Here is a 26,446-nt window from a genome sequence, read left to right on the forward strand (position 1 = left end):
AAATCCAGACATACAGTTTAATTAAATAAAATACCTTCTTTACTGCAGCAAAATAAACAGGGAGTTCACATGCAAAGAAGTAATTTACAATGTAAGTTCCAATTCCTAGTAACGAGCTGTAGTCTTCATTTTCAGTAATACTGAACTAGGAGTGGGCTGTTGAAAAAACAAATAATTTTTGATACTTGTGACTGTCACCCAAGCACAGCAGCCTGTATTCCAGTTCACTTTAAGACAGTATTTCAGCATGCCCAGAACTGACACAGCATCTCCCCAGCTCGGTGAGCAGCACCTCACAGCACTCTGTGCGTGTCAGCTTGCCCAGCCTGAATTTTTAACACTGGAAAGACACTCCGCAGTTATTACTGGGGTAACTGAGCTACCTTACTCTTAAGCAAGACAAAACCATTTCTCTCTTTCACCTACAGACAGGTCATCTGCCTAAGAAATACTGACAAGGTCTTAATGCAGTCTAGTTACTCAAACATTACTCAAAAAACAAGTTCCTGCGAGAGCTGCTCCCAGCGTTGTTACTACCCAAGGAGCAAACCGCTCCTGCTTGCTGACTTTTAGATGGGGTATGGAAATCCATTTTACCTGCCTTTAAGGAGGCTTTGTTTCCTGAAAACACTCCCACTTTAGTGGTTTGATATCAAGATGGCATATGAATGATACTTTAGTACAAATGCACCACCGAGTCGTTCTTAAATCACTACAATGATCTTTCTACAAAGAAAAAAGACATTGTAACCTACATTTGCACTTGAATGGCAAAGAACTGTGTCTCCCAAAACACAAGAGAATGCAGAAGCCGTCACAATTATATTCACGTTAATCATTAACAGCATAACTAAACCCAGTGACGAGATCTTTAGGAACTCATTAACGAGGCCATAATGTACACACTTTTATTTAAACATGGTAATTTACACAATAGCTAAAAGTTTGCTTCCTCCCCCCCCCCGGAAAACCTGTGTACCTGGATATCAGAATTAGCACCTAGTGTTTATAAAGAAAACAAAGACTTTACAGTATTGTTTACTGCAAGCACTGGTCAGATCCTAAGCAATTTGGGCGCAGTGACACATGATACATTAAATAATGTAATAAATAAATGTGATCATCCAATTAGTTCATTGCTTCACCTCAGCAGAGGAGTTTTGGGTAACTGGTTCCCTCAGAAACAGTAGGAACGCATAGTTCATAAGGCTAAATACATTTGACAAAAAAGGGACGAAATCACAGTTGTGGTCTAAAATTATTGCAGTGCAAATTTAAAACACCAGTGTTTTTAAAGCAGTGGAACATAATAAAGAGGTAGGTACTTTTCCTCCTTGATGGTAAGAATTCAACATTGCTTAGAAGTAGTTCAAGCTAAATTGCTTTATGTTAGATATCTCAGGTACACAAACAAGTCATGGCAGACTGGATTAACTGAAAGATATTTAAAATGATATACAAAATGTTTCACTGGCATAGAAAAGTTATATTGCAAGAGGTTACTTTTTGCGGAGTGAGCTATTATTTTTAACTTGGAAGTATACCGATCTGAACTTTTAGTGACATAAAGCTGTATTAATAGACCTTGATGATCAATGCTTTAGCAAGGTTAAATCCCTTTGCTAAAGGGTGTGTGTGTGTGTGTCAACTAAAGACCAGAAGACTGACGTTTTGTGAAAATAAAGTGCACTCTTCTGCTCCAAGCAATGACTCGTGCTGCTTCTAAAAAGCAGCCTCTAATTACATGAATTTACTTATCTACCAGGATTGTCAAAAAAGCAATCAGGACCTAGCCCACTGATGGAAATTACTAGGCAATGCCAGAAAAGAAAGCCACTTTTGGTGCAATTCTTGTACTATCTCCTCCCCTCCCCCTTTTTGTTCCACATTATGCAATTTTTAACACAAATATTTCTTCCTATTTCTGAAGCCTGGCTCAACATTCTCTTCGGAAGTAGTAGTATCAGCACTCACGTGCACCACTGAAGGCTACCGGGTGTACTGACAAAGCAGAGAGAACGTTTACATGAAGAAATGTCATATTTTAAATAGTACTTTTTTTTTTTTTTTTTTTTTTACAGAGCAGATTGAGATGAATGTCAAGTTTTAAAATCATTACAACAATATCCTCTCTGACTGCAATTCATTGGTTATACCATCTAGCTTACTGAAACATTAACAGTGTACTTGCCTTTATACTGCAATGTGATTTAACTGAAAGGTGCCAAAATGAACACTTTATATCATTTTCACTCATACACAAAATGTCATGCACAGTTGAGACATTAGATTTTAAATCTATTTACAATTTTACATATTTTACAATATATATTTCATCTTTACAGCTACAGAATAAATTCAGACTAACATTGGTACCTTTCAAGTTTCTGCTGGAACTCGAATTCTCTAAGTTAAACTAATTATTAAAAACAATTAAGTGCATGCCTAGAAGGAAGCTTTCAGGAAAGATGTCAATGGACTAGTGTTGCGTTAAAATTACACCGGTTTGTGTAGAAAAATTTAAATCCAGTTCAAAAACCCACAAAAGCCTAATAAGAAATCTACTTGACTAAAATAAATACAATTCATTACACTTAACAAAAAAAAAAAAAGTACCTTAAAAAATGTACTGATTTAAGCTTATCTCATTTTTAGCCTTAAATTTACTTCCCTTCCCAAGTAGCAGATAGTAGTAGGTGAGGATAATGATGCTTTTCAAAGTTAACACTGATAATTATCCTGCATAAACCTGAGGCTGCAGTGGTGGGGGCAGCTTGTCATTCTCCACATTTTCAGAGTCAATAGCTGCTAAGGCTTGATTTTTTGGTTTTATGTCTAATGGATATTTCTCAACAATATCTTGGACTTCCTTTGTAATTCCATCAGTCCAATCTATTAGGTCTTCCTCAAGCTTCTTGGCTTCATTGACAATTCTTTCCTGTCTCTCATTCAACTGAGATAGGAGGTCTAAGTTTTTATACATTTGCTTAACACCCAGGCACACATCAGGTGAAAAACTGTCAGATTCTTGCTTCTTCGGGGATGTCTGACCAGTCATAAAACGATCAAAATCTTCTTGGCTTAGATTTAAAGACTGAGCATCCAGTTTTTCAATGAAGGCCACAGCACAGCACTACAAACAAAACAGAGCGAGTATCACTGCAAGCTGCAGACTGTAATGTACATGTTCCATTTTTTATCCTGCTGTTAGACTAGTAACTGATTAGTTAATGCCTCAACACATGGCTCCTGAAGAGCTATTCCAGAAGCTAACTGTATCAGATAGTTCATATGCCTCTTTCTCCAAAGTTTCAAGTCAAAAAACTGTAGAAGATACACAGGAAGACAAACACTTCATCTGAATAGTACTGACTCACTAGATAATGTACAATACAAACCTCGGGGTCGCTGCATTTTGAAGGTGAGAGAACAGAAAGAACATGACAACTAGACAAGAGCACTATATTAATATTTAATAATCTGATCATCAAATATCTGCTATGCTTTATATTCATTTTCTGAAGGAAGGACTGTCAAATGCCCATCTTACCTTGTGGATGCTCTCCTCCTACTAAAAGGAATTTTTAACATTCCAAATATTGCATTCAACTACATATTTTACCTTGAGAATTGCTCTACGATGAAACGCAGAGAAACCAAGTTCTTAATCATAATTTCTTCTAACATAAACAAGCACACCAATAAATGCCTCCTGCAGAAGCTTTAAAAAGCCTGTTTACTTCCAGACATTAATGGCCTAGTTCTGCAGTCCCTTCAAGAGAGAAACTCTCATGGGCTTAAATGGGGAACTTCGTATGTGTACCATCCGCACAGCCCAAACTCGAGATTTTAGGAACACAAAGTACTTCTCTCCTTACAGAATAAAAATGTACCCAAGTTTCACATCAGGCTGGTCAAATAAAGGGCTTAATACTACAAAGAATGCATAGCACTGTCTGGTTTGGAAGGCAGACAAGGAAGAGAGAGCAGAAAAAGCCAGAAAAGGTTGCTGTACTCTAAATAACCTCAACCAGTATTTGAACACTAGTTTTAATTTTCCTTCTACGTTATGCTGTGTTTGCCTTTCCTAGAAATTCCTACATCCAAGTCAAAGACAATGCTGTTGTCTAAAACATCAACACTGTTCCTGCACTTACCAGATTGGTAAAATAGTAGCCATCTTCTCCTGTCATTAACCTGCTTGGATTACAGAAGCGTGTTATATACTGAATGTTAGACTGCAGACGGGGTGGGTTTCCCTTCAAAACAATGTATATAAGTGTTGGAAGAAAGTCATCAGCAGAAGCTGGTTCATTTTTTGTGATTTTAATAGCATTAAATATATGCTTGCTGCACTTGGTGATGCATGCTAATTTATCACGAGGGACACGCTTTGAATCCATTTCGATAATATCTGTAAGATAAAAAAAAGATCTCAAAATCATTAAAACCATATTAATCAGACACCTGAGTGAGTAGGACACTTACTAGACAATACTAATATTGCATCATTTTTATTTGTGGTGCTTGCTGTTCCATAAAAGTATCTGTTTATTGAACCTTTTCTTGGTTCTATACAAGTATTACAAATAGATCAGGTAGGCCTAAACACTTCTGTGATAGAAAAATTATTCCTGCTTCACAGACAATACACTAGTCCAATACCACAAAGGCTACTGCAAATCTAAAAGCCTGGACACCCCTCTGATGACAGCAGAAAATAATCTCTATGAGCAAGAGATACGAAATTTAAAGCTGTAAATATAAACATCATTTACAAACCTGTAATTGCTTTTACAACCATATCGGAGACTTCTGGAATTTCTTCATTGACAGGAACACACAGCATTTGTGGTGTTACCCAGTGCAAAGCCCTATAACAAGAAAAAAATGTTAAACTGTTCTGTGCCAGTAACATTCAGGTGTTTGGAAACAGCTGCTTCTTGAACTCAAGGCACAAGGAGTGCTTTGTGTAAATGAGGCACTAGTCCACTCATAAGCTAGTTTATTCCACGGAAGTAATTTATTTCTAAAGAAAATACTGTCTTTTTTTGCTATAATTTAACAAAAGCAAAGCAGTTAGTTTTCCTAGTGCAGTAGCTTTCATTATTCATTCTATTAGTTCCTTCTAATTCTTAAATAAAGTGTTTTTAACCCTTTCTGGTTAAAAAGTTTGCCATTTTTGTGTGCACAACAGATTTTTAACATGCTTGATTTAGAGCTCATTTACAGGACTGTGAATTATTCAACTATCTTTCTTTTAAAGACTTACCTGATTCTCTTCTGGACAGCAAGATCTTTCTTCTCATCATCAGTTGTTTCAGGGCAAAAGACATATTTATACTGTCGAGTCATAATGTACTTTTCAATTTGATCCATTGCTTTCTCAACTTTTTCAGGGGGCACTGAAAGGTACAAATCCCACCCCCAATAGAGTAAATAGAGTATTCCATGGCTCTTTTGAAGATCTAATGCAGTTTGGTCCTCTTATCACCCCATCAGTACTACTTGACTTGAGCCAACCTCAGTTAATAAAGAATGGATATACTTGGAGTATTTTCACACTCCACAGCAGAAGTAAAAATATAATGGTGAGAACACCATAGTGACATGCCAACGTAAGTACATGCATAGGTTCACAATGAAGCACATTCATTTAGCACATTCAAAACACAAATTAGGTTCAGCTGCTTGCAGTTTACAAGAATATTTCTTGAAAATAGTCTTTGAGAATAAATCCAGCAAGGTCTTCCAAGTCCTCTGTTCCTGTTTATGTCTAAAAAAATCCCTGGGTATGTTTAATCTGTGCCACTTACATACCAGGCACATAAAAGCTGTCTGAAACAGAAACGCTCCCCTCTCACTGGCTTCTTGTGCATTACAGTGTAATGTAAGGCTCACAGCCTCTTAACTGGGTTGAGGCTACACAGTCAACTTCAGTTTTAAACAGAGAGTATTGAATTTAAAACAAGAAACGAAAACAATAGGACCACATTTAATTGAGAGTTTAAGAAAAACCTGTAAAAACAAATAATTTAGACTGCCAAAAGTTTACAGAACTGGTGCTGCTGGGAACAGCTCTAACTATGGGACTAAAATTTATTAACAGCATTTCTGAAAGCTGGTTAGGAATGCTTCATTTTTCCTTGAAAATGCAAGAAGCTTTATCCTCAAATCATTACTTTATCAGCAGTAAGATACGAGGAAGAGGAACACGATACCTTTCCAACGTGTCTGTAATTTCTCTGCTACATTTTGATAGAAATCCTGGGCACATTCAGATTGCTCCTCAATACTTAAGTCCTGTAACAGAAAACTGATTAAATGTGCATGTATGGAAGAAATGGCAGCAACGCCTCTGATGTTCTGTAGTTGTTTAAGGAAAGCGTCCAGCTGCATAACAGTCTAAGAATGCAAATGTATCGTCAGAGGTGTTTATGTTGGCTAAACTGTATTTAAAAATATGAGAAACCAAGACATACTAGTCCTTTAACACGTGAAAGACTCACATTTATTTGCTAAACAGATGTGTATTAGCAACAGAATTGGACAGGTGCAATGCCATTTTCCCCAGACACATCCCTGAGTAATGGTGACAAGATAATTTAGACTATTAAGCAGAAGGTTTGCTCCCCAATTTTGTCTCTAACTTTAAAAAGACAATACACAGTGTATCAAAACCCAAGAATATAAATCGTAACTTGAAGTTCTATCTATACAGTAAGCAATTTTAATGATAAAGTTACTATGAAATATGTTCACAATGTTATTTGTGAAACCACATTGTCTTCTGGACATTAACTAACAGCCACTGAAGAACAGAACAGAGGTTTGAAGGGTTAAAATTAACTTTACTGATCAAGTCACTTTTCACCATAAAATGGCAGCATAAAACCATACATTAAAAAAAAAAAAAAAAAAAAAAAAAAAAAAGAGAGTTTACTTTCTGAATTCTTTAAGGCCAAAAACTAGATAGTTACCCTGAACACAAAGTCTCAGTTCTGATGGCAGTGCTGCATGTTAGGCCTGGTTTACGTGTAGTAGCAAATTGTACACTTTGAGAAAGACTTCCTTCTGACTAGCACAAATTATCAAAGAACTAGGAAATGAGACTAGCTTCAGTGTTTATAAACAATAACACCACCACTGTTTTCACGAACTCTATGCTCAGAATGAATCAGTTCTAAAAGAAAAAAAAACCCTCAAGATGTTTTCAAAGTAGAGGGCATGTAAGATTCCATCAGAACTCCCTTTAATTTCCAGTCCAATCTGAGGATATAATTTGAGTAACTAAATACTAAATAGAAAAGGTAGGTGAAGAAAGAAAAAATTAAAAAAAAAAAAAGGTGTGCTGAATACTGACTCATTTCAACCATAGGTGGCACTACAGATACATTAATATTTCACAAATGTTAAATTATTCTTTTATGGAGAATGAAGATGTAAGTCTTTTTCCACATTAAAAGCAGCACAGTCATGTTCTCCTTCCAGAAAGAAAAGGAGACATGTGGGTTAATACTGTATTATCTATATAACTTTTTAGACTTAAGATATCTGAAAAGCTCATTATGTAAAATATTGTAATTTCCACAAGCCATATTCAGCTAGAAAATTGTTTGTTCAGAAGACTAATTTATCTGGGATTTATTTGTAACTAAGTTATTTGGGATGCAAAGGAAAGTTCGAACTCTCAAGATACCTGAGATACTGGGGTTGGAGGGTTTCTTTGGTCACATGCCATACCAAAAAGCAAGGCATGCAGAATTTAAGGCTGCCACTAGATCTTCATTTGACTAAGCACATCAGCTGAAGACTCCTGTATACAATATGTAAAAACCAAACTGCTGGAAGAAGTGCAGCATCTTCTCCACCTCTCCCTAACAATCCCATTTTATTTATGTAGAAGGCATGCAAAACTTACCCTTTTATGATTCATCGTGTCCAAAAATAGTTTACATTGCTTATAGATGTCTTGTCCAGGCTTATGATATGTCTTGAGAAATTCTATGAATTCCTTGGATACTCGATCTGTCTCAATGCTAGCCTGCCTGTTTATAGAAGGGCTGGGAGCCTTGGCTTCTTGGATCTCTGCTGGGAAAATTTGGGCACATCAGATTAGCTTTTTTACACTGATGGATGAACTCAGGAAGTGTTTAACGCATCTTAAAATTTCAGGCTGTTTTTTTCAACTGTGCAGATGAATGAGCATTTATTTCTCAAGCCTTACGAGTGAAATGCTGGATATTATTAAACAAAAGTCTAGGAAACTGAGTATTCCACTGAAGTGAAACATTTATAGCCACACACCCTTTTACACTAATGGCCTTTTCATATTAACAAGCTACTGTAAAATGGGTTTGCTTTTGGGTTTCTTACATTTTCTTTCCTAGGTAAGGTATCTCCATGTTAAGACTGAGGCTTCCAGATGGGATTCTGCCATGGAGTGGTCCCCTTTTCCATTCTCCCTCACCCTCACTTTCCTGCTCCTTTGCTTGCACCAACACAAGCATTCAGTCAACTGGCTCATGAACTAGCTCAGGGAGATGTAGCTCGGGGCAGTCCTAGTCAAAAATCAGTGTTTCCTAGGGGATTATTTCTCAGCTTGATCAGCTCCCCAGGCTGGCTTCCCACCAGGTCACAGGAGCAGCAGCAGCAGCACAAGACAAGGACTGGGAGCATGAGGTTGGTGCAAATGCAGCAGTCCTTCTCTGGCCAGGCAGCAGATGCCAAAGAATCGCACCCGCAGCGTAAATGAGAATCTCCTGGCCATTTGTGTTTCAGCAAGAGCCCAAGCACCACACCTGTTCAAGGAGGAATTTGTTTGGCCCTCAAGAAGGAGGTAGGAACACAGACGGCACACAGCACTGAATGCAAGTTTATATAGCTGCAACCACAGGGGTTTTCCACATAAACACATCTGATTTTCCAAGGTTGTAAGTTAATTGTAGTGATCCAATGCCTCCACTATCCACGTTTAGTTCACCCACCTTTCAACTTGCCAGCCAACACTGTTCAAAATGAAGGATTGAATAGAGATGGTGTAAATGAACATGATGAAAAGCAAGCAGCGAAGAGACAGAAAACATGAAATCATTCATGGTCAACATGATACAAACATATCTTTCAATCAGAAAATACTAACATGCACAACAAAAAAATCCTTGTTTCAACAAGCACACATGCAGAACTCCAAAATAAAGAAAATAAATGGGAACAGTATATTTAAGTTGGTATGTTTTAGACTTGAGGTAGCTTATCAGGGTGGTTTTTTTTGGTTTGTTATTTGCTTTTAAAAAGATACAGCACTATAGTAAATTCAAAGCTGTATGATCCAGTGACTAACACCACTGATCATCTGACCCAAGCACAAGACTATACTTCAGCATAACCTTCTCAGGATAATAATTTGGTCTGATACCATTAGAACATTTATGGTATTTAAGTGATAAGAATGGAAAAGGTTTTGCAAATATTTAAATTCCAGCTGTAGCAATTAAGATAGAAAGTGCAAATCAATCTCCTTTCTAGTTAAACAAAAACACTTTTTTCCAGAGGGGGATTTCTTCCAATCTTCTTTATACCTAAGATTCAAAGTAGAATGCCTGTACAGTATTCAAGCTGAACACCAACCATCACTATATGTTGATCTAAATTTGTCACAGTTAATATCACATGACCACTAAGCAGAGAGCATAGCTTTGCAATAATAAAGAAAGCAGGTCCACTTTTGAAAGGGTAAAATTAAAAGATATTTTTCCACAGTTAATTACTGACTTCATTTCAAAGAACAGCCAAAGATGTATTTACTTATTTCAACACTGAGTTCACTGTATGAGAAAAATAATGAACCTTATTCCACTAATTGACCTTAAGGAATATGATTTTTTTTAGTCCCAGATTCAAAATAGGTAATTTTTTTAGTTATTTGAGAGATGTAGACAATTGAGGCAGATTACTGTTAATGTAAGCATTAAAAAAAATTTGAATGTTAGAATGAACCATCATCTTAATGATTCATACCAAGAACTACATGTAGTCACTCACAAATGTTGCACCTTCATTAATCTGTGTTGAAATCCTGATTTAAGGAAAATGAACCTGTACAATATGCACTGATTACTAAGGACTGTAGGAACAAATGTACTTTCAGCAACAAAATATTTACAGCTTTGTCATGTACTCTAGAAGAATTAAGTCTAAAAAGAAGCTGATTACAGGGAAGAAATTCCATTTGAACAAGTTAAAGAGAATCTAGTCGAGGGGATATGCCAAAATTAAAAGAATATGGGAAGAATTAAGAAAGGATCACCTTTACAAAGAATAAACACTATTAATGTTAAAATCTTTCTCAAGGCATTCTGCAAAATATGCTAGTTGTCACAGCAGAACATTAGCACTCCAGTGATTCACTATGGTTGTGCCATGGTCATGGATCTGAGTCCAAGTAAAGAATACAAAAATAGTGTTGTCATTAGCTCTACTGCACACACCCATTTGTCATCTTCGTAAAATTTGCAAAATAAAGAATGGTACATCTTCAAATTTCTTCAGTCAGCAGAACACATCAGAATTGCAAACAAGTAACATAAGACAAGATCCTAAAGCTGTTTGCATCAAGGGTTTTGGTGTCCTTTTGGTTTAAATGAAACCAGTATATCTTCTCTTGATATGAAACTGTCGTCTTGATAAATATAACAAACATCTGGAGATGTTTTGGGACACAAAAGTTCTTGGAGTGTCAACTATTAAACTGAAGTAGTTTCAACTTCTAATCAGATTTATAATGGCACCCTGGTATTATTTTTTTTATAAAAACATGAAGCAGCACAAGATCTAGCTACTTCTTATGAATTTTTTTTTTTTTTTTTTTGAAACTGCATAATCCTTCAAATGTCATGCTAAGGTAGAGCTCAAAGAAGCTTCAGCTTTATTCCTATAGTCTCCCTACCAAAAAGCAAAGAATTGGTTTAGAAATTCAAGTTCACTTCAAGATGCTAGACTTGCTTTTTTTGCCATCTTCATATTCAACAGCACAAGTTATAACTGGCACAACCCTAGTTTGTATTTTGCAAAGCCCAGCTAAGAAATAAGCGTTCTAAAAATCAAGCAGACAGCTTGCTCAAGCTGTACTGCATTACCTTCAGTAGGGGAAGTCAGTTCCCAGGAGGGAGTAAAAATCTCCTTCAAATCCCTGAGAATGTTATCAGCATTTCGCTCCCTCCCAAGCTGTCCTTGCTTAACGACTTTCTCTTGAGCCACTGAAATAAATGCAAAAGCAAGCAAGACACCGAGAGCAGGAGCATGTCAGGAGAAACGGTGAATGGGATATAAAAGAAAATATGGAAAGTGAGAAGAATGCACATAAAAAAAGTTCTTAATGCATAGCTGAATGCTTCATTTAGCCAGCTGCTGCCCATGCACCAAGACAAATTCTAAGAAGAAATCCATACATAGAACTTCTTATTAAGGCAATTCATTGTCTATAAGGCTAAGATACACTAATGTTGCTTTTTCTTCTGGAATGCCGCCTCCACAGTCTAGCATTTTCTGATTTTTGCCCATGTAAGCTATTGCTATGCAAAGACATCCCTGCCATTAATCATTCTTACTTGTAACACATGCTGTAGAACATTCAGCCAACCACAAACTTGATATTCACAACCCACATACACATAAACACTGCAAGTTTCCTTTCACATTTATTTTCATTTAAAGACACCCTGATTACACATGCTGGTTTTTCTGTTGAAGTGATCCATTATGACAGCATCATCTGATATTCTATATCAGCATTTCTATCACAGACATATCAGTTTGTTAGCAGTGACTGACAGCCAGTACCTTTTATTCTGCTTTCTTCAGGAAGAGTTCCCCTTCAAGACCTAAACCATAGTACCACACTGTGGTTGACTCATGAATCTAGCAGGAATGTGTGACATACAAACGAGATACTTCCACTCAGTAGCACAGTGGTAGACCACCACCAGGAATACATTTATACTACACTTTAGTGGAAGAACTCCTGTATAACTAACACAATCATGGCCACAGGTTTAGAAGTGCACTTTTTCTATTTAAAAGATTGTTTGGTATCACCCAAAAGCGCATGTTTTCCTCTGTTTTCAGTAAGATTTCACATAGAGCAATCATTCTCCAGAAGCATCATTATCCCAAATTTACAAGTGAAGTCACAGAGCACTACTCTGCCTTTTAGTACAACACATCTATCAAAATTACTTTCCAACTTAACATGTTGCACAGAACCATTAAAAGCAAAGGAGACAGTTACCCTTCTTAGCTCCTGTTCTGGAAGAAGCAGTGAAGAACTTCTTCACAGTAGTGACCTTTCGTGTTTTCTCATTGGTTTTCTTTTCTTCAAATTTTGAAAAGGTCAGTGACTGTGCCCCTTGGGTACTCTGACTACTGGCATATGCCTCTTCCTCCTCGCGCTGAAGCCTGGAATTATAAAAATGTAGGTCTAATTTAAGTGCTTAAAACTAGCACAAATAAACTCAATTCCTGTGCAATAAATTAATCATTTATTTGACATGCTAATTGTCTTCTATGCCCATCTTTATTTCTTGCTTCCTACCACATCTTCCTTCATTACATTAAATCCACTCTTTCCATGTTGCAATGGTGAAAGTGAGGGAAAGCTCAGGATGGCCAGGGAGGATTAAACAGTAAGGTCAAAAGGAAGGAGACTGGAGCACAATCATCATCACTGTCCCCTCAGGTCACAGCCCTGAATTCTACAAAGGTAGAAGTGATGGGAAAGACTGTGGGAGGCCTTCCAATAATCAATTCAGTTGCATCATGTTCTGAGTTTCACAACCTATTACCACAGGCAATCCTTTACCATCTTACTAAAGATAAAAACTGGCTCGCAGCTGAGCAAGTGAAATACCCTGTCACAATCTCAGAAATATTCTGGGAAACAGATCACTGCTGTCATAATTTGTTTTCAAATCTTGGTAATGCACACACCTGCCTGAATGAACAAGGTGAACCACTTCACTGCAGCACCGATGGGTGCTTTGCAAAGACCAAGCCCATCTTTTCATCTATATGTAAAAGGTAGGGGAAGGCAAACATACTTCTTCAACTGTTACTTTTCTTGCTATGCAGAAAGATTAAAACAGGTTAAATTATATTGCTTTTCAAGATGCTAAAAGGTTGAGCAATTTTCTTTAAACATCCATCCAGCTCAGGATGGACCACAAATGGTCTTGCATTTCTAATCTCTTGAGGCAGGAATGGTGTCTTATCTGTGCTGACAAGCCTGTCTGTTCACTACAACAATCACAGCTTATCTGTTCCTTTAGCATCTCCCTGTTGAACAGTTACTTATTAAAGAATTCCTTAAATGCCCCGCTTTGTTGTACATAGATGTTGTAAGACTGACAGCATAACTACCTGCTCTAATAACACTTAAGTTTTTATAAACTGTTTAAGGCAAATTTATGGCAGAGGAAAAAAACGACATGTCCTCTGTACTGTACTCAACAGTTTATCTGGCACCTTCTGATGAGGACAGAAAAGGTTTCAAAGCACTTCCTTCTACCTTTCTTTGCAGTTAGTATATTTAATACCTTGCTGTTTAATATCTTTGCAAGTGATCTGGATGACAAGATCAAGTGTACCCCGATGAAGTTGGCTGATGACACCAAACCAAGTGGGGAAGTGGACACTTTGGGAAAGGAGAGCCACGCTGCAGGAAGAGGCTGGAAGAGTGAGCTAACAAGAACTTCATGAAGTTCTCCAAGGACAAGTGTAAGGTCTTGCACCTGAGAAAACAATCCAAGAGTGCAGCACACCTGGGATCTACCTGGCTGGGGGGCAGCTCTGTGGAAAGGGGCCTGGGGGTTGCCTAGTGGGCAACAAGCTCAACAGAACAGTGTGCTGCTGCAGCAAGGAAAGCCAACAGGATGCTGGGCTGCATCAAGAAGGGCATCACCAGCAGAGATACAGAATCATTATCACACTACTCAGTGCTTATCTGCCCACACCTGGAATACTGTGCTCGGCTTTGGTCTCCGCTATACAAAAAAGATGTGGACAAGCTAGAGAGGGTCCAGACAATGGCCATAAAGATGATCAAGGGACTGGAAAACATATCATATGAGGAGAGGCTGAGAGAAATGGGTCTGTTCAGCCTTGAGAAGGCTTAGGGGAGACCTTATCACCATGAGATAGTATTTAAAGGGTGGCTACACAGAAGATAGAGACTCCCTTTTTACAAGTCACATGGAAAAGATGAGGGGTAAGGCGTACAAGTTACTCCTGGGGAGATTCTGATTGGACACAAAAGTTTTTCACAATGAGAATAATCAGCCACTGGAATAATCTCCCCAGGGAAGCGGTGGATTCCCCAACACTGGATACTATGATTCCACTAGACAAGGTGCTGGGCCATCTTGTCAAGATTGTACTTTTGCCAAGAAGGTTGTGAAACTCAGATCCTTGAGGTCCCTTCCCACCTGATATTCTATGATTCTCTGATTAATCTGTTACAGTGCCAGACAGTAAAGAGAACTTTAAAAACAAACTACTTCAAGGCCTAAGGTATAAGGGTCTAGGGTAGTTAGATACCAGAAAACTTAGGGCTTCCAAAATATAACCATGAGTTTGGACCCAGCTCAAGTTCAGAGAGCTTCCACAGATGTCACCTTCAGGCAGGCTGATGTGAACAGTGCACTTAATGACTTTTTTTTTTTTTTTCCTTTTTCTTTCTTCCCCCGACCCAGTGACCTTGGTTAATGTATCACTGGGTAACTCAAATTCACTGAAGGGTTCTAAACTCAAGCCTAGACATGTCTTTTAGGCATTTGTACTTTTTCCTAAAGTTCTGGCATATATCACTAATAAATCAAGGGAAGTGTACATAGAGAATCTGTGCCAGCATGGACAAACATCTTGGCCAGCTCAAGTCAACTGTCAATGCACTCTTAATACATAGTTAGATGCTCCTCCATCTTGAGAATTCACATAACCCCGAAACAGTTAATTCTGAGTGGATGTCATGTAAATCACACCTAGAAGTGACACAAAGGACAGCTGCAGTACAAAAGAAGATGCTTTGCAGTTCTTCAGGCAGTGGATAATGCTTTTGCTTTCTACCCAAATCCAACAAAAAACAGTTGCAGCTGCTCTTATTTTCTCACTCAAACATAGATTTTTACCAATTTTCAGGGTCAAGCATTTATCACACTAGGAAAACTAGACTATTTTACAGAAAATATGTGCTTAAAATAATTACCTGAATTATCAAATCTAGAGCTTTGATGCTTTTGGGCTTAACGTTGCAGTTTAAAAGAATGACCACAGACAAGACTAAAACCAGATTTTTAATGAGTAGCTGAAATGTAAAACCATTGTGCTGGCTATATTCAAGACAATAAGTGCAGTCTCCAGAGGCAGAGGTATTTTAATCAAAATTGTCACTTTCACTCTTTCAACTGCTGGTTAGAATTACAGATTTCAGAATGCAAATTAGGTCAAAGTATTTGTTGAGAGGTTGGGGGGGTGTTTACATTTGTTACTTCAGACTTTCTTTTGAAGCCTCTTAAATTAGAATGGCATAAATATTCATCTTTGCATCAAAAGGAAGATTTTAATTCCTGCTGAAAAGGTCAAATTTGAAAACTTATGATGAAACTGAGCCAGAGCAAACAGGACTAGAAAATAGGAGACAGGAATAGTATTTAGTGAAGCCACCCTACTGTAAAAAGAGGAAGGAATAAAGAGGGCTCTTTACCGCTCTGCCAGCTCCCAATCCTCTTGAATCTGTTTCTGCCTGGCCTTATGGTATTCCTCTCTCCAGCACTTGGAGCAAAATCCCTGCCAAGCAGGATTGCCATAGTAACCACATCCCTTCTTGCACAGTAGCTCTGACTGATCAACATGAATTCCTCTGCGTTCTGATTTCAGGTTCATTTTCTTCCTGTTTAAAGAGAAAAGAGTTAGAGACAGCAACATGATAACAACCTGCTGGAAATAACTCCTTTTGAAGGCTTGCCTTTTAGAAAGAAGTCACCTGTTTTAATTATTTAATAGTGCCATAGCAACAAAATAAAGGCCACAGAAGGGCACAGTTATATAACCATACAGCCCCGAAAGCCAACTGCAGCATTAGCATGTGTTTGCATAGCTTTGACCTGCAAACAGTACTAGACAGCTGGCCTGGAAAGCCAACCAGTGGTACCAGTCACACAGCTATGTACATACACACGTGGAAAAAGGAACGAGTCTCTGATCCCACCAGCACATTGTTCTAGCAGTCACAGAGGCACAGAGCAACAGAGGAAAAAAGAAAAAAAAAGTTATAATCACCAACGAAGGAAGCAAAGTGAGTAAGAGACAAAATGTAAATACGTGCGTATTCAGGCTGAGGCTGTGTCTGCAAAGAATCACACTGGTGAGACTTTAGGTAACGTATCTTTGGCCTCCAAGAATGTCTCCACAGCACAGTGAAGTATCACAGCTAACCCAGCAGGGTACATTAACATGGATGAGGTGCATCTCCATTTCCTTAAGTACTCGAGTTACTTCAGAGTTAAGTTGAGCATCTGTATACAGCACAGCTCTCTAGACTTTATATATAGTGACTGCAACAAAAAGATTTATTCTCATGCCTACACCGCCACTGTGCAAAGCCTGTCTTCCAACAATCCAGCCCTCTCCTCCTCTCACTTGACAGAAACCATCCCATATGCTAGCTTGCTCCCAAGGGCATTTCAACTACTTTGACTAATTCTAAACGCTGCATTCATTTTAGGAGACAAGCAGCACTGGATCACCTGCATTAGCAAGTTTAAGGTCTGCGTATTAAAATATTGACATTTGGATTGCAATATTAACATACACAGATACCAGAAATATCACAGCAAGGCACTGGAAAGCAGATCTTAGTCACCAAATCCAGCCCCTTTTTATTCCTACAATCCTCAGCAGAGTGCTTTGCGTAAGCTGAGCAAGCAGCTTAGCAATTTGGTTCCCTGCTCTCACATTCATAACCAAAGGTGGCCCCTAGGACTTCCTTCCTCTATCAGGAAAACCAGAAGATTTTTAAATCAACGCTGCCTCACAGTCTGAGGACCCTGCCCTCCCCCCCAGCACATTACTTAAGATCACCCAAGGAAAACAGAACACAGATTGAAACGCAATGTATGAAACGCAATTTTCATAAATTGAAGAATGTCAGTAGCTGTCAAGAGTAATCTTGGGTTTCCCCTGAGATTCATAATGACCCCTAAGTTCACATGTTTGAGGAATCTGGATCTCCAGTGGTTCACGTGTCTGCCCAAACAACAGTTACTCACCCCTGGAAGCTTTTGCATTCAACAGTCTCAGAAAAAGCCTCAAACTCTTCTCTGGGTCATCCAGTGAAACAGATGTGATATGCACAACTGTCATGATCAAAGATAGTTTGCTACTATGAGCAGTAACAGCTATTTTCTTCCAAGCTGAATTATATAAGATCAACTACTTTAAAAGACTGGTGATTTCCCATTAATCTAAACAAGCTATTTTAAGTAAAGTAATGGGAAACACATATTATTTTCTCTGAGGGGGAAACAAATTAAATATTCCATCTTACTTATGTATTAAGGCTCCTTCCACTAACATCTTTTCTATCTTTCAAAGTAGTAATGAGTTTCTAAATATAATCTAAAAATAGTTTCACTATAGAGACTTGTATGTTAAGGAATTGGTTTCTTAATGGCATCATTTATAAAGACACATTTTCTCATTTATATAGACAGAGAGCAGCTGAATACTCTTCTTTCCCACACAAATGTCTGACAGACATTAATACGCTTCTGCAAAGCAAAATGAAAAAGACAGCTAGATTTTAAATATTTAAGAGAGCTTTACTTCATTCCCATATGGACAAATTGAGAGGACAATAAGTACATTGCCTTCACAAAAATCTTTTGGTTTCTGTACTATGTTCATTTTCTGATTCCTCAAGTAAGGTCTTTATGTCAACTATAATGGTACACAGATCTGCTGACTAACAATCTATCTCCCAGACCAGAAATTAAACATCAAATGTTTGTCAGCTGCACAACATGGGATGGAAATTGCATGTTGGCAGTATTTGGAAACACGGCCCATTCTCAGAGCATCATATATGCCCTTCATCACCAATTCTGAAAAGAATGGGGAAGCAAAAGCTTGAAACTCTTCAGTTGCTCCTGATTATTTAAAGACTGCTTTCCAAAAACAGAAACTGCAGCAGTATTTTGGTTAGAGACATCTGTTGCAGGTGCCTGTACTAGAAAAAAACCACCGTGCATAAAATTTTAAATATTGCCATTAACAGTAAAGCTGATCAGTTGAATGTTTTCATTGTAAACTACAGGGAGCTACAAAGACACAACAGAAAAACATTTTCATAACAAAATCTTCAGAGAAATTTTACACTGATCTCTATCACCCAAGGAAATACCATCCCTGATCCTATCACCCACTACAATGGAGTAAGTTACAACAGTTTTGCAATTGCAGTCTGTAGGCCAATTTCATGAATTCAGGTGTCTGTTGTTCTTATTCAAAAGCACCGTGCTTCAGACACTCAGACTTTTTGAAAACTAAAGGAGCAGAATGAAATACATGACTTTGTTTCTATTCCCATCACCACCTTGCTGTCTGAAAGCTTAAGAGCATACTCTGTTTCTGTGCCAGCTGTGCACTTTCACTATCTCCACACAGATGCACAAAAATCAGCTCTCTGTACCCACAGAGCTTGAACCACATACTAGCTAGCACCACACTTACCTCTGGCATCCTGCTAGCCCTCTGTGTGCAACAGAACTAATAGTAAGGTTCTGGTTAGTGTCAAAGTTCAGCAGCTTTCCCTGAAGTAAGCAAAGCAGGTCTCTGTAGCAAGACTTTTTTTTTTTTTTTCTTCCTCTTTCAGGAGAGGTTTGTAAACAGCTGCAAAGCCAAGCCACTGGAAAGCAAGTTGTTCTGTTTCCTCCCTTTCAAATATTTTTGATTGCAGTTACATCAGTTTCAGATCCAGGGACAAAAGAGGTCATCTTGAATCAATATGAAGAAATCACAAGCTGCACTTAAAGCAGAGGCTTTCTGCTTCCTTTAAACACATACGGCCATTACAAAAAAGTCACAAAGCCAATTTTTGCAGGTCAGCATTTACATTTTAATGAACAGAATAATGCAACAAGTTTTAATAAACTGAATATGAAAAATCCATCCCAAGTCAATTTTCTGCAACTAAATTATTGTGTATTTTTTGATCTTCCATTCCTACAACTGTTTTGTTGGAACTTTTGAGTGTCCAAATTGCCTGGTTTTTTTTCTTTATTCCCTTCTTTCCCTTCCACTACACTTAAAGGTGTATCATTCTTTATTCAAAGATCAACTCCTCAGTGTATTTGCACAGTCACACCACTTATTTTGCATGGTCAGACCTCTTATTTTCATTCACGCCCTGAATGCATGACCTGTTCAAAGCTCATTTCTGAGTCACATAAGCCAAAACAAAGAAGAAATTTGATGTTTTCCTGGAGTCAGAGAGGTAGGCAACTCTGAACAGCTTTCATACTGCCTGACCACTGAGAAGTCAGGAAAACAACAGTACAGAAGGTAACAGACTTCCACATTTTAAAAAAAAAATCTTATCAGGAAGGATAATAAAGTAACAGAAGATCATAAATAAAATTAACTAGTACCATTTGGAGAGGTGCACTGCACCAAACACCCTTTTTATCTCTCCTGTACTTAATTAAAACACTTCTCAACAACCTCAAGCAGCACCATGTCTCCCTCACAGGGGCAAACACCTGTAATTTAAAGTATACTCATACATTGCTTTGCTCAATAACTGCTTCAAATAGTTCTGCTGTGAATATTGTCAGGGAAAGCAGAAATGACACTTCCTTACACATTTCCTCACAAATACCATGATACAGAATCTTCTTTTAAGCACTTCTGTACCAGTTCTGGACCTCAAAGGTTAGTATCTATGTTAATTAGCCACAACCCTTAGAAAAGTTTAGAAAAAGAACAGGCCTTAGTTATTGTTTTATAAAAATCCCTTTTCCCTCGTCACTTTTTCTTCCCTCCCACTTTCCTCTGAAATGGAAAAAATGGAAAACACCCAGCCCCTTTCTATGGCCACGATCTTTGAACTCCCCCTAACGCATCCTGTATGCGGTTCCTTAGAGGATCACTGCTAACATGTACTGTTACATCAGGGCTGCAAGAGTGGATTTATTCTGAACAATTACAACATGGAAAGCTGTCCCAGTGCTGGCAGTCAGTGTATCTGTACCACAGCTACCCGAGCACTAGGCTGTATGGATGCCAAAGAGCTCCTTGTCTCACTGCCACAGGAGTTCCCAGGCCAGTCCCCACCCGGCCTGACAGCATACTAACTCTGACCCACAGCATCAGCTGCCCATGGCTACGTCTCTCCACGCTGTTCTAGGTGTTGAGCTTTATTTTTCCAAACTATAGGAATATCAAGAGCAGATGAAAACTTGTGCACCATTGGTAGATGAGGCATACAATACCTGTTAGATATATCTGAAGGGTTGCACATCAAAGGTCTCTAGTGACAGATCAGATCTCTTCTGTAGCTTTTTCATAAAAATCTTACAATATTTAGTTTTGTTACAATGCCTAGCATGTCAACCCCCCCCCCCCCCCCACTGTGATTTAATTCAAAATTACCTTTTGACTTGCTTTAATGCAATTTGTTCTGAAGCTCTTGGATACATCTTCCTATCAACATATTTTTCTTGTTGTACCTTGACTTATTTAAAATTTTTCTTTTTATTCAGTAGTATTCTGAGCATCTGTTTTACTTTTTAAAAAGTGCAATACCAACTCAGAAGTTTCTCATCCTTTGCTCACTGCTTTTTCCTGTCATTTGTCATCCAAGAAGAATATCCAATAAACCAATAAACCATAGCTCTTATTTCAGAAAATTGAAATTCACAATTTTTTTTAGAAAGAATAAACCAGCTGTCTGCCCAACAGCTCCTCTATGACTCTGTCAAAGCTGCAACTGAAAACATATGTGCATACAGTACAGGGTTTCTGTTACCACAGTCGTGGAAGCAGATATCTCAGCCAAAACCAGAAAAAACAACTTTTCTGCAAAATACTGCTGGCCAACAGCCACATCACTTTCCCCAAGTCACATACTTCAACCCATCTTTGAAGATTTACTAAAGAGAACACAGAAAGGGTTAAGGCACGGGAAACATGCATTTTGGTACAAATATTATCAAAGAAAAAGAACTAAGCATTAAGGTCAGCCAGGGGAGCGTTGGGAGAGAGTGGAGGAAAGAGGAAAGGGGTTTTTTAATAAACGTTTTCCATGGACCTGAAGCGCAACAGTATTCATTGAATGCAGGTGCTTAATAAAACCTACATTCTAGTTTTCAAGGATTTTCAGTTTCAGGTCTCAGAAGCCCGTTTCTCATGGGAAGCAATAAGGATACATTTAAATCTACAAAGGGATTCCATCAAAGCATTTAGTCTTCAGACAACAATTGCAGACTGTAATCTACAATCTTAATTCCCTACACACTGCTGGAAAACAGTTATAGACACCAGAACACAATCTATGACAGACACCAAAGCTCAGACAGCTAGACCTTGCTACATCCCACCATCAAGTTCACCAACATGAGTGCAGAACTAACCAGGTTGCACCTACACAGAATTAGGCAGCCAGATACTATTTTACTACTTTTTTTTCTCTGATGATCTTCCATTACATTCCCATGGGACTAAAGATAAAACCTTAATAATCAGTGCTATTTCACAATTAAAAATGATGGGCTAAGAAGAGAGCTCAAAATTTTGCCAACACCTGATGATCACATGTGGTATCTTGATATGCATGCAGGCCAGTTACGTAAAGCACAATGTAGCTCTACGTTTCCAAAAGGCACTCCCTCCAATTACTAGTACACAAATCTTTAGGCCATTTTTGTCAGTATCCCATAATGGGGACCGAAGTAGCAGCAATTATTGCTCCAGGACATCATACCTTTCATATCAGACTCAAAGCTCTCAACAACAGCAAAAGACTATATTCTAATTTTCACACAGGCCAGATTACAAAATAACTGGAAAAAAAAAATCATACTAAACTTACTAAAGCAGGTATCATAGTCACAACAAAGAGCAAATGCATTCTTAGCTTTTATGTAATATGAAAAAGGCACTCCTTTCATCAAAATCAGATCTGTCACTAAGGGCTGATTTAATGCACACATGAAAGAAACTACACTTACATAAGATGTTCTTTTCAGCAATAAGCCTAAGATAATTTTCATAATACATTGGGGTTTCCAAATACTGCAGACACAGCTTTGGCTTCAGGAAAAGCACTGTGTATGAAATAAGGTTTAGAAGTAGTATAGATTTATCAATTATTCAGACACCACCAGCTTGTTTTTCTCGGTTTTTTTAACACGCACCTACCTTACTTCCCAGGGACTGAGTAGGCAGATACCTTTATTGTCAGTGCTGACTGCATCACTGCCACAATGACAAGATATTGACTTTTTCATAAACTATTTTTTAGTCCTGGATTGTTCAGGATGGAAGAGCTGGTTGAAAAAACTCACATATCAAAGCTGAGTAGAAAGGGGTCTCAATCAATCTGTAGATGTCTTTAGTAAAAGGTAATTGCAAGCCAATTTATAATTATTACAAGCTGTAAAAACCAGTTTCTAAATAAATCTGCATGCTAACTCTGGAAACTAAAGCAGTGGCTTTGCAAGACTGTTCTGTAGATGGAGTTTCGACATTGGTACCAAAGTTCATTAAACATTATCTAAAAACAGGAAAAGACTTCACATAACATATGAAACTGTCTTTGACTTCTGGGAATCCTATTTCAGCCTTCTACACTTTTGACCAAGAATGACAACAAAAAGTCTCCTGACATCTGAATGCCACCTGCTTTTGGTTTCATTTGGTTCTGTGGTTGGATTTTTCTCTCATCTCTTTACCTTATTCCCTGGTATCAACAGTCTTCTCAAAAAAACGTTGGCACAACTCTTAGCAACAACCTACACCAGTCTTTACACTGGACTGAGGCAAACATGCTTTGGCTCTTCAAGTTTAAGTCTTCATAGCACGTAAGGAACAATTTGCATTCATTCTTCTCATTAAAAAAATATATATAATAAAGGGCTCCAAAGAGTATGGGATTTTAGAACAGGAAAAGAAGAAAAACTGAGGAAATCTCCAAATACAATTCTTACAGTAACAGTTGCTGGTTTAATTCTACTGGTGCCTCAAGAGTACACCATGCTTCACATCAAGAGAGCAGTGGGTCCACCTAAAACTGCATACAACTTCAGTTAATGAAAATAAACCTACAATGTAGATTATAAAGTGCATCAAAACTGAGAGAGTGGGCAGATAGGATCAGGTGAAGGTCTCTAACAAATATGAATTTTGCCTATGGAAAAAACATCCTTAAAACAACACGTCTGTATTGCAAAGAGCAACCACTGACCCAAATGCCGCAAAACTCTTAAGAGCCATGTAAGTGTTGAAACAATCATGATTCATTTGTAACCCTAAACATTCAGGCATGTAATTAGCAGGAAGGTAATTAAGCATGAGTTAATTTCCTCTAAAGGAAAGGGTGGAGCAACATGATCTAAGAGACTCACGAAGAGAAAATATGAAAGCCATTAGACAATTTACGAATTAGGAAAGAACCATGGTAGCTACCTTTGCAGAATAGACCGTATGAGTCTTCACAGTTTTACCGTGCATTTTTCTTGCAACTAAGAAATTGCAGCTATAGAAGTTGTTTCCTAGTATAAACAGTACAGGTAGCTCACTAATGATCTTGAGAAAAGAAAACAGTCGTTAACTGTGATGACAGACACACATTCTGATCAGCCACCTGAAAATAACCGCGCTGTTTGGTACTGCAATTTGGCAGGGGAAATTGCAGCCACTACTTAAAACCTCTGAAACCTAATGGCCACGAGGCTTCATCACTCTACCCACAGAGCTCACAATTTATTTCAATTTGAAAATGCATCTTCCCCCTTCAACAGAGGGACAGACCTTAAGCTACAGTTGTTTGTCCACATTAACTACCGCTCGTAGCGGTGACCACTCAGCTACGAGCAGCACGCTTTCATGAATTAACAGACTATGTCTCGCCATCTACATGTGACTCATAATTGCACTTTTAAATGAAATCACAAGAAACATCTAAAAAGTGCTTCGTTCTGTTTGAATGGGAATTCAAGTAACAATATGAAGAGGATTACTTAAAACTTCTAAAATCTCCTCAGAAACAGCAGCAGTCAGCTCCTACACACTCTGTTTTTTTGCCAACCTGTCAACCGCACTCACCTGGATACAGATTAAAATTGAATTTGCTGCAGCCTCAGAGAAAAACTTCAAAACATCTTATGCAGTTTGTACCCGACTTGTCGCTGAGAGTATTTTAAAAGGCCTTCACAAGCACGATCTTTAGGTCACAAGTAATCCATCATCAGTAATAAAAAAACCCCAAACCCACCACAATTAGGAATTACATAGCAAAGAGCAGGAGAGGAAGGAGGGAGCTGAGAAGGACTGTTCTAGACTGCAATTAAATACCAGAATCATGGACTGTCTTCAAGCTTATAATCATACTCTGTTGTATGAAGTGATTTTAGGAATAACTGGCTTTCTATCCTATTCTTCCCTTCTACTATGCGTTGTTTTGGTTTTTTTTGCCAGCCAAGCATTCCATTGCCTTACAATTCTTTTCCTAATCCTCTACCCTGCAAAACACTCATGTAACCATGTGGAGAAGGCCAACACATCCAATTCCCGAGTAGAGTACTGTTCCTGGAAAACACTATGTCCATCTATGCTGATGGGTCATTAGACTCAAAGGAGTCTCAGGTAACTGGAAAAACAAGAGCTGCTCACTACATATGCCAGAGTATTGGCATGAGGAACTGCCAATACAAAGTGCTGCTTCGAAAATAGTTTTGGGACTATGAGACCAAACAAGAAAAGTATGGCAAATTGTGTCAATAATGGGTTTAAATCATAACCTCCATAACACCACCCTTTCCCCAAAACTGTGCAGTGCCACTAATTCCCAGCACTGATCCAGATTAGGGCCCCACTCAATCCCAAAAACCTCATCTGAATTTTGCCTGTAACAACCCCCTCAATTAATCCAGCACCCCACCCACCACACAAACCTGTGCCCCTGCCAAAGACCAGAGCAGCCCAGCAGGATTTAAACCAGCGTCGAACCACTCCCTCGGAGAGTTTGTTACTTGGAGTGCATCATTCATCGTTCAGTACCTCACACCCTCTCTGAACATACAGCCACTCCCTGCTTCAGTGGAACGACTTGAACGCTACCCAAGGTGCTCACACAGCGACAAACACCCACAAAAGCTTCCAAAATGCACCGCTCAGCATCTCAGATATACTCCAAACTTCACTTGGCTCGACTTGGAAGGACTTTGATTCCCAGTCTTCCACTAAGGAGCCGTGCAGCAGTAATACTTAACAAGCAAAGAGTCAAAAACCCCTCAACCCACACGGAATTTAGCAGGAAAACAGGCTGAGGGGCCAGATTTGCAAAGTTACGTGACACCTTCACCCTGATCAACTATTGAAACATACGCGTGAAATTAAATAACAAAAATGCGTATTATAAAGCCAACTTAGTTTTAAGAACTGCACATGGCAGAAACTGGTTCACTAAGTTTCTCTGTACCCCGGTGTGTTCAGCCCGGTGAACCCTCCGCACCGCCGCAATCCCCGAGGCGAGGGGCCGGCCGTGACCCCCCCTCCTCCGCGCGGCCCGGCCCGGCGCGACTATCACCGAGACTCAGAACGAATGATAACGACCGGCGGCGGAGACGACGGGGCGCGGAGGATGGGGGGACGCTGGCTGCCACCCAACTGCCACCGAGTGTCGCCGCGCAGCTGCCAGGGGCGGGGGCTCCCTCAGCGGGGGAACCCCTTCTCACAGCCGGGCCCCGAGCGCAGGCACCGGGCGGCCCCCGAGAGGGGCCCGCCAGGCCCGCGGCCCCTCAGCCCGAAGCGAAGCGGGTCAGAGCTGCGCCTCACCGGCTGGCCCGGGCGGCGGGGGCGGGGGGACCCGCCGCTCCGCTCCGCGCTGCTCCGCGCTGCGCTGCGCTCGTCCCGCGGCGGCGCTGCCCTCCCGGCGGCCCGGCGCTGCCTCCCCTCCGCGGCGGCGGCGGAAGGGCGTGTCGTCACTTCCGGGGCGGGGCCTTTCCCGGAAGGAAGCGGGGCGGGGGGGTCTGGCCCCGGCAGCGGCCCGGGGGTGCTCGGGGCTGCGGGGGGCTGGGCTGGGGGCAGCGAGCGCGGCAGGGCTGAGGAGCTGCCACCCCTCTGGCTGGGCACGGCCTCGTCAGGGCTGTTTCACACTCCCTGCCTTACACATAAA

General features: G+C 39.4%; 1 protein-coding gene across 6 annotated transcripts; it reads right to left on the reverse strand.

Moving 5' to 3' along the window:
• Positions 1–26,237, reverse strand: RABGEF1 (RAB guanine nucleotide exchange factor 1). 6 transcript variants are annotated; one of them, XM_074923121.1, is made up of 11 exons: positions 26,107–26,237; positions 15,758–15,943; positions 12,290–12,456; positions 11,139–11,258; positions 8,988–9,008; positions 7,922–8,088; positions 6,222–6,303; positions 5,273–5,405; positions 4,783–4,874; positions 4,158–4,414; positions 1–3,133 (listed from the first exon to the last, which is right to left on the reverse strand). In XM_074923121.1, exons 2-11 carry the CDS (start codon positions 15,934–15,936, stop codon positions 2,735–2,737), a joined length of 1,617 nt encoding a protein of 538 aa, XP_074779222.1. In that variant the 5' UTR covers positions 15,937–15,943; positions 26,107–26,237; the 3' UTR covers positions 1–2,734. The 6 variants fall into 6 exon arrangements, with proteins under 6 accessions (XP_074779222.1, XP_074779224.1, XP_074779226.1 ...); XM_074923123.1 differs by having other exon boundaries at positions 7,922–8,091; XM_074923125.1 differs by lacking the exon at positions 8,988–9,008.
• Between the last annotated feature and the right edge of the window lie 209 nt (positions 26,238–26,446).

Source organism: Athene noctua, chromosome 19, assembly GCF_965140245.1.
Source record: "Athene noctua chromosome 19, bAthNoc1.hap1.1, whole genome shotgun sequence".
NCBI classification, from domain to species: domain Eukaryota; kingdom Metazoa; phylum Chordata; class Aves; order Strigiformes; family Strigidae; genus Athene; species Athene noctua.

What these genes read in the sequence shown, in the direction of transcription:
- RABGEF1 (XM_074923123.1), bottom strand. Translation starts at nt 15,936, where the DNA reads ATGAACCTGAAATCAGAACGCAGAGGAATTCATGTTGATCAGTCAGAG. An exon ending in CAGAACAGGAGCTAAGAAGG is followed by an intron (nt 11,259 to 12,289) that starts GTAACTGTCTCC and finishes CATTTATTTCAG; the next exon opens with TGGCTCAAGAGAAAGTCGTT. An exon ending in GCTACTATTTTACCAATCTG is followed by an intron (nt 3,134 to 4,157) that starts GTAAGTGCAGGA and finishes TTTTGTTTGTAG; the next exon opens with TGCTGTGCTGTGGCCTTCAT.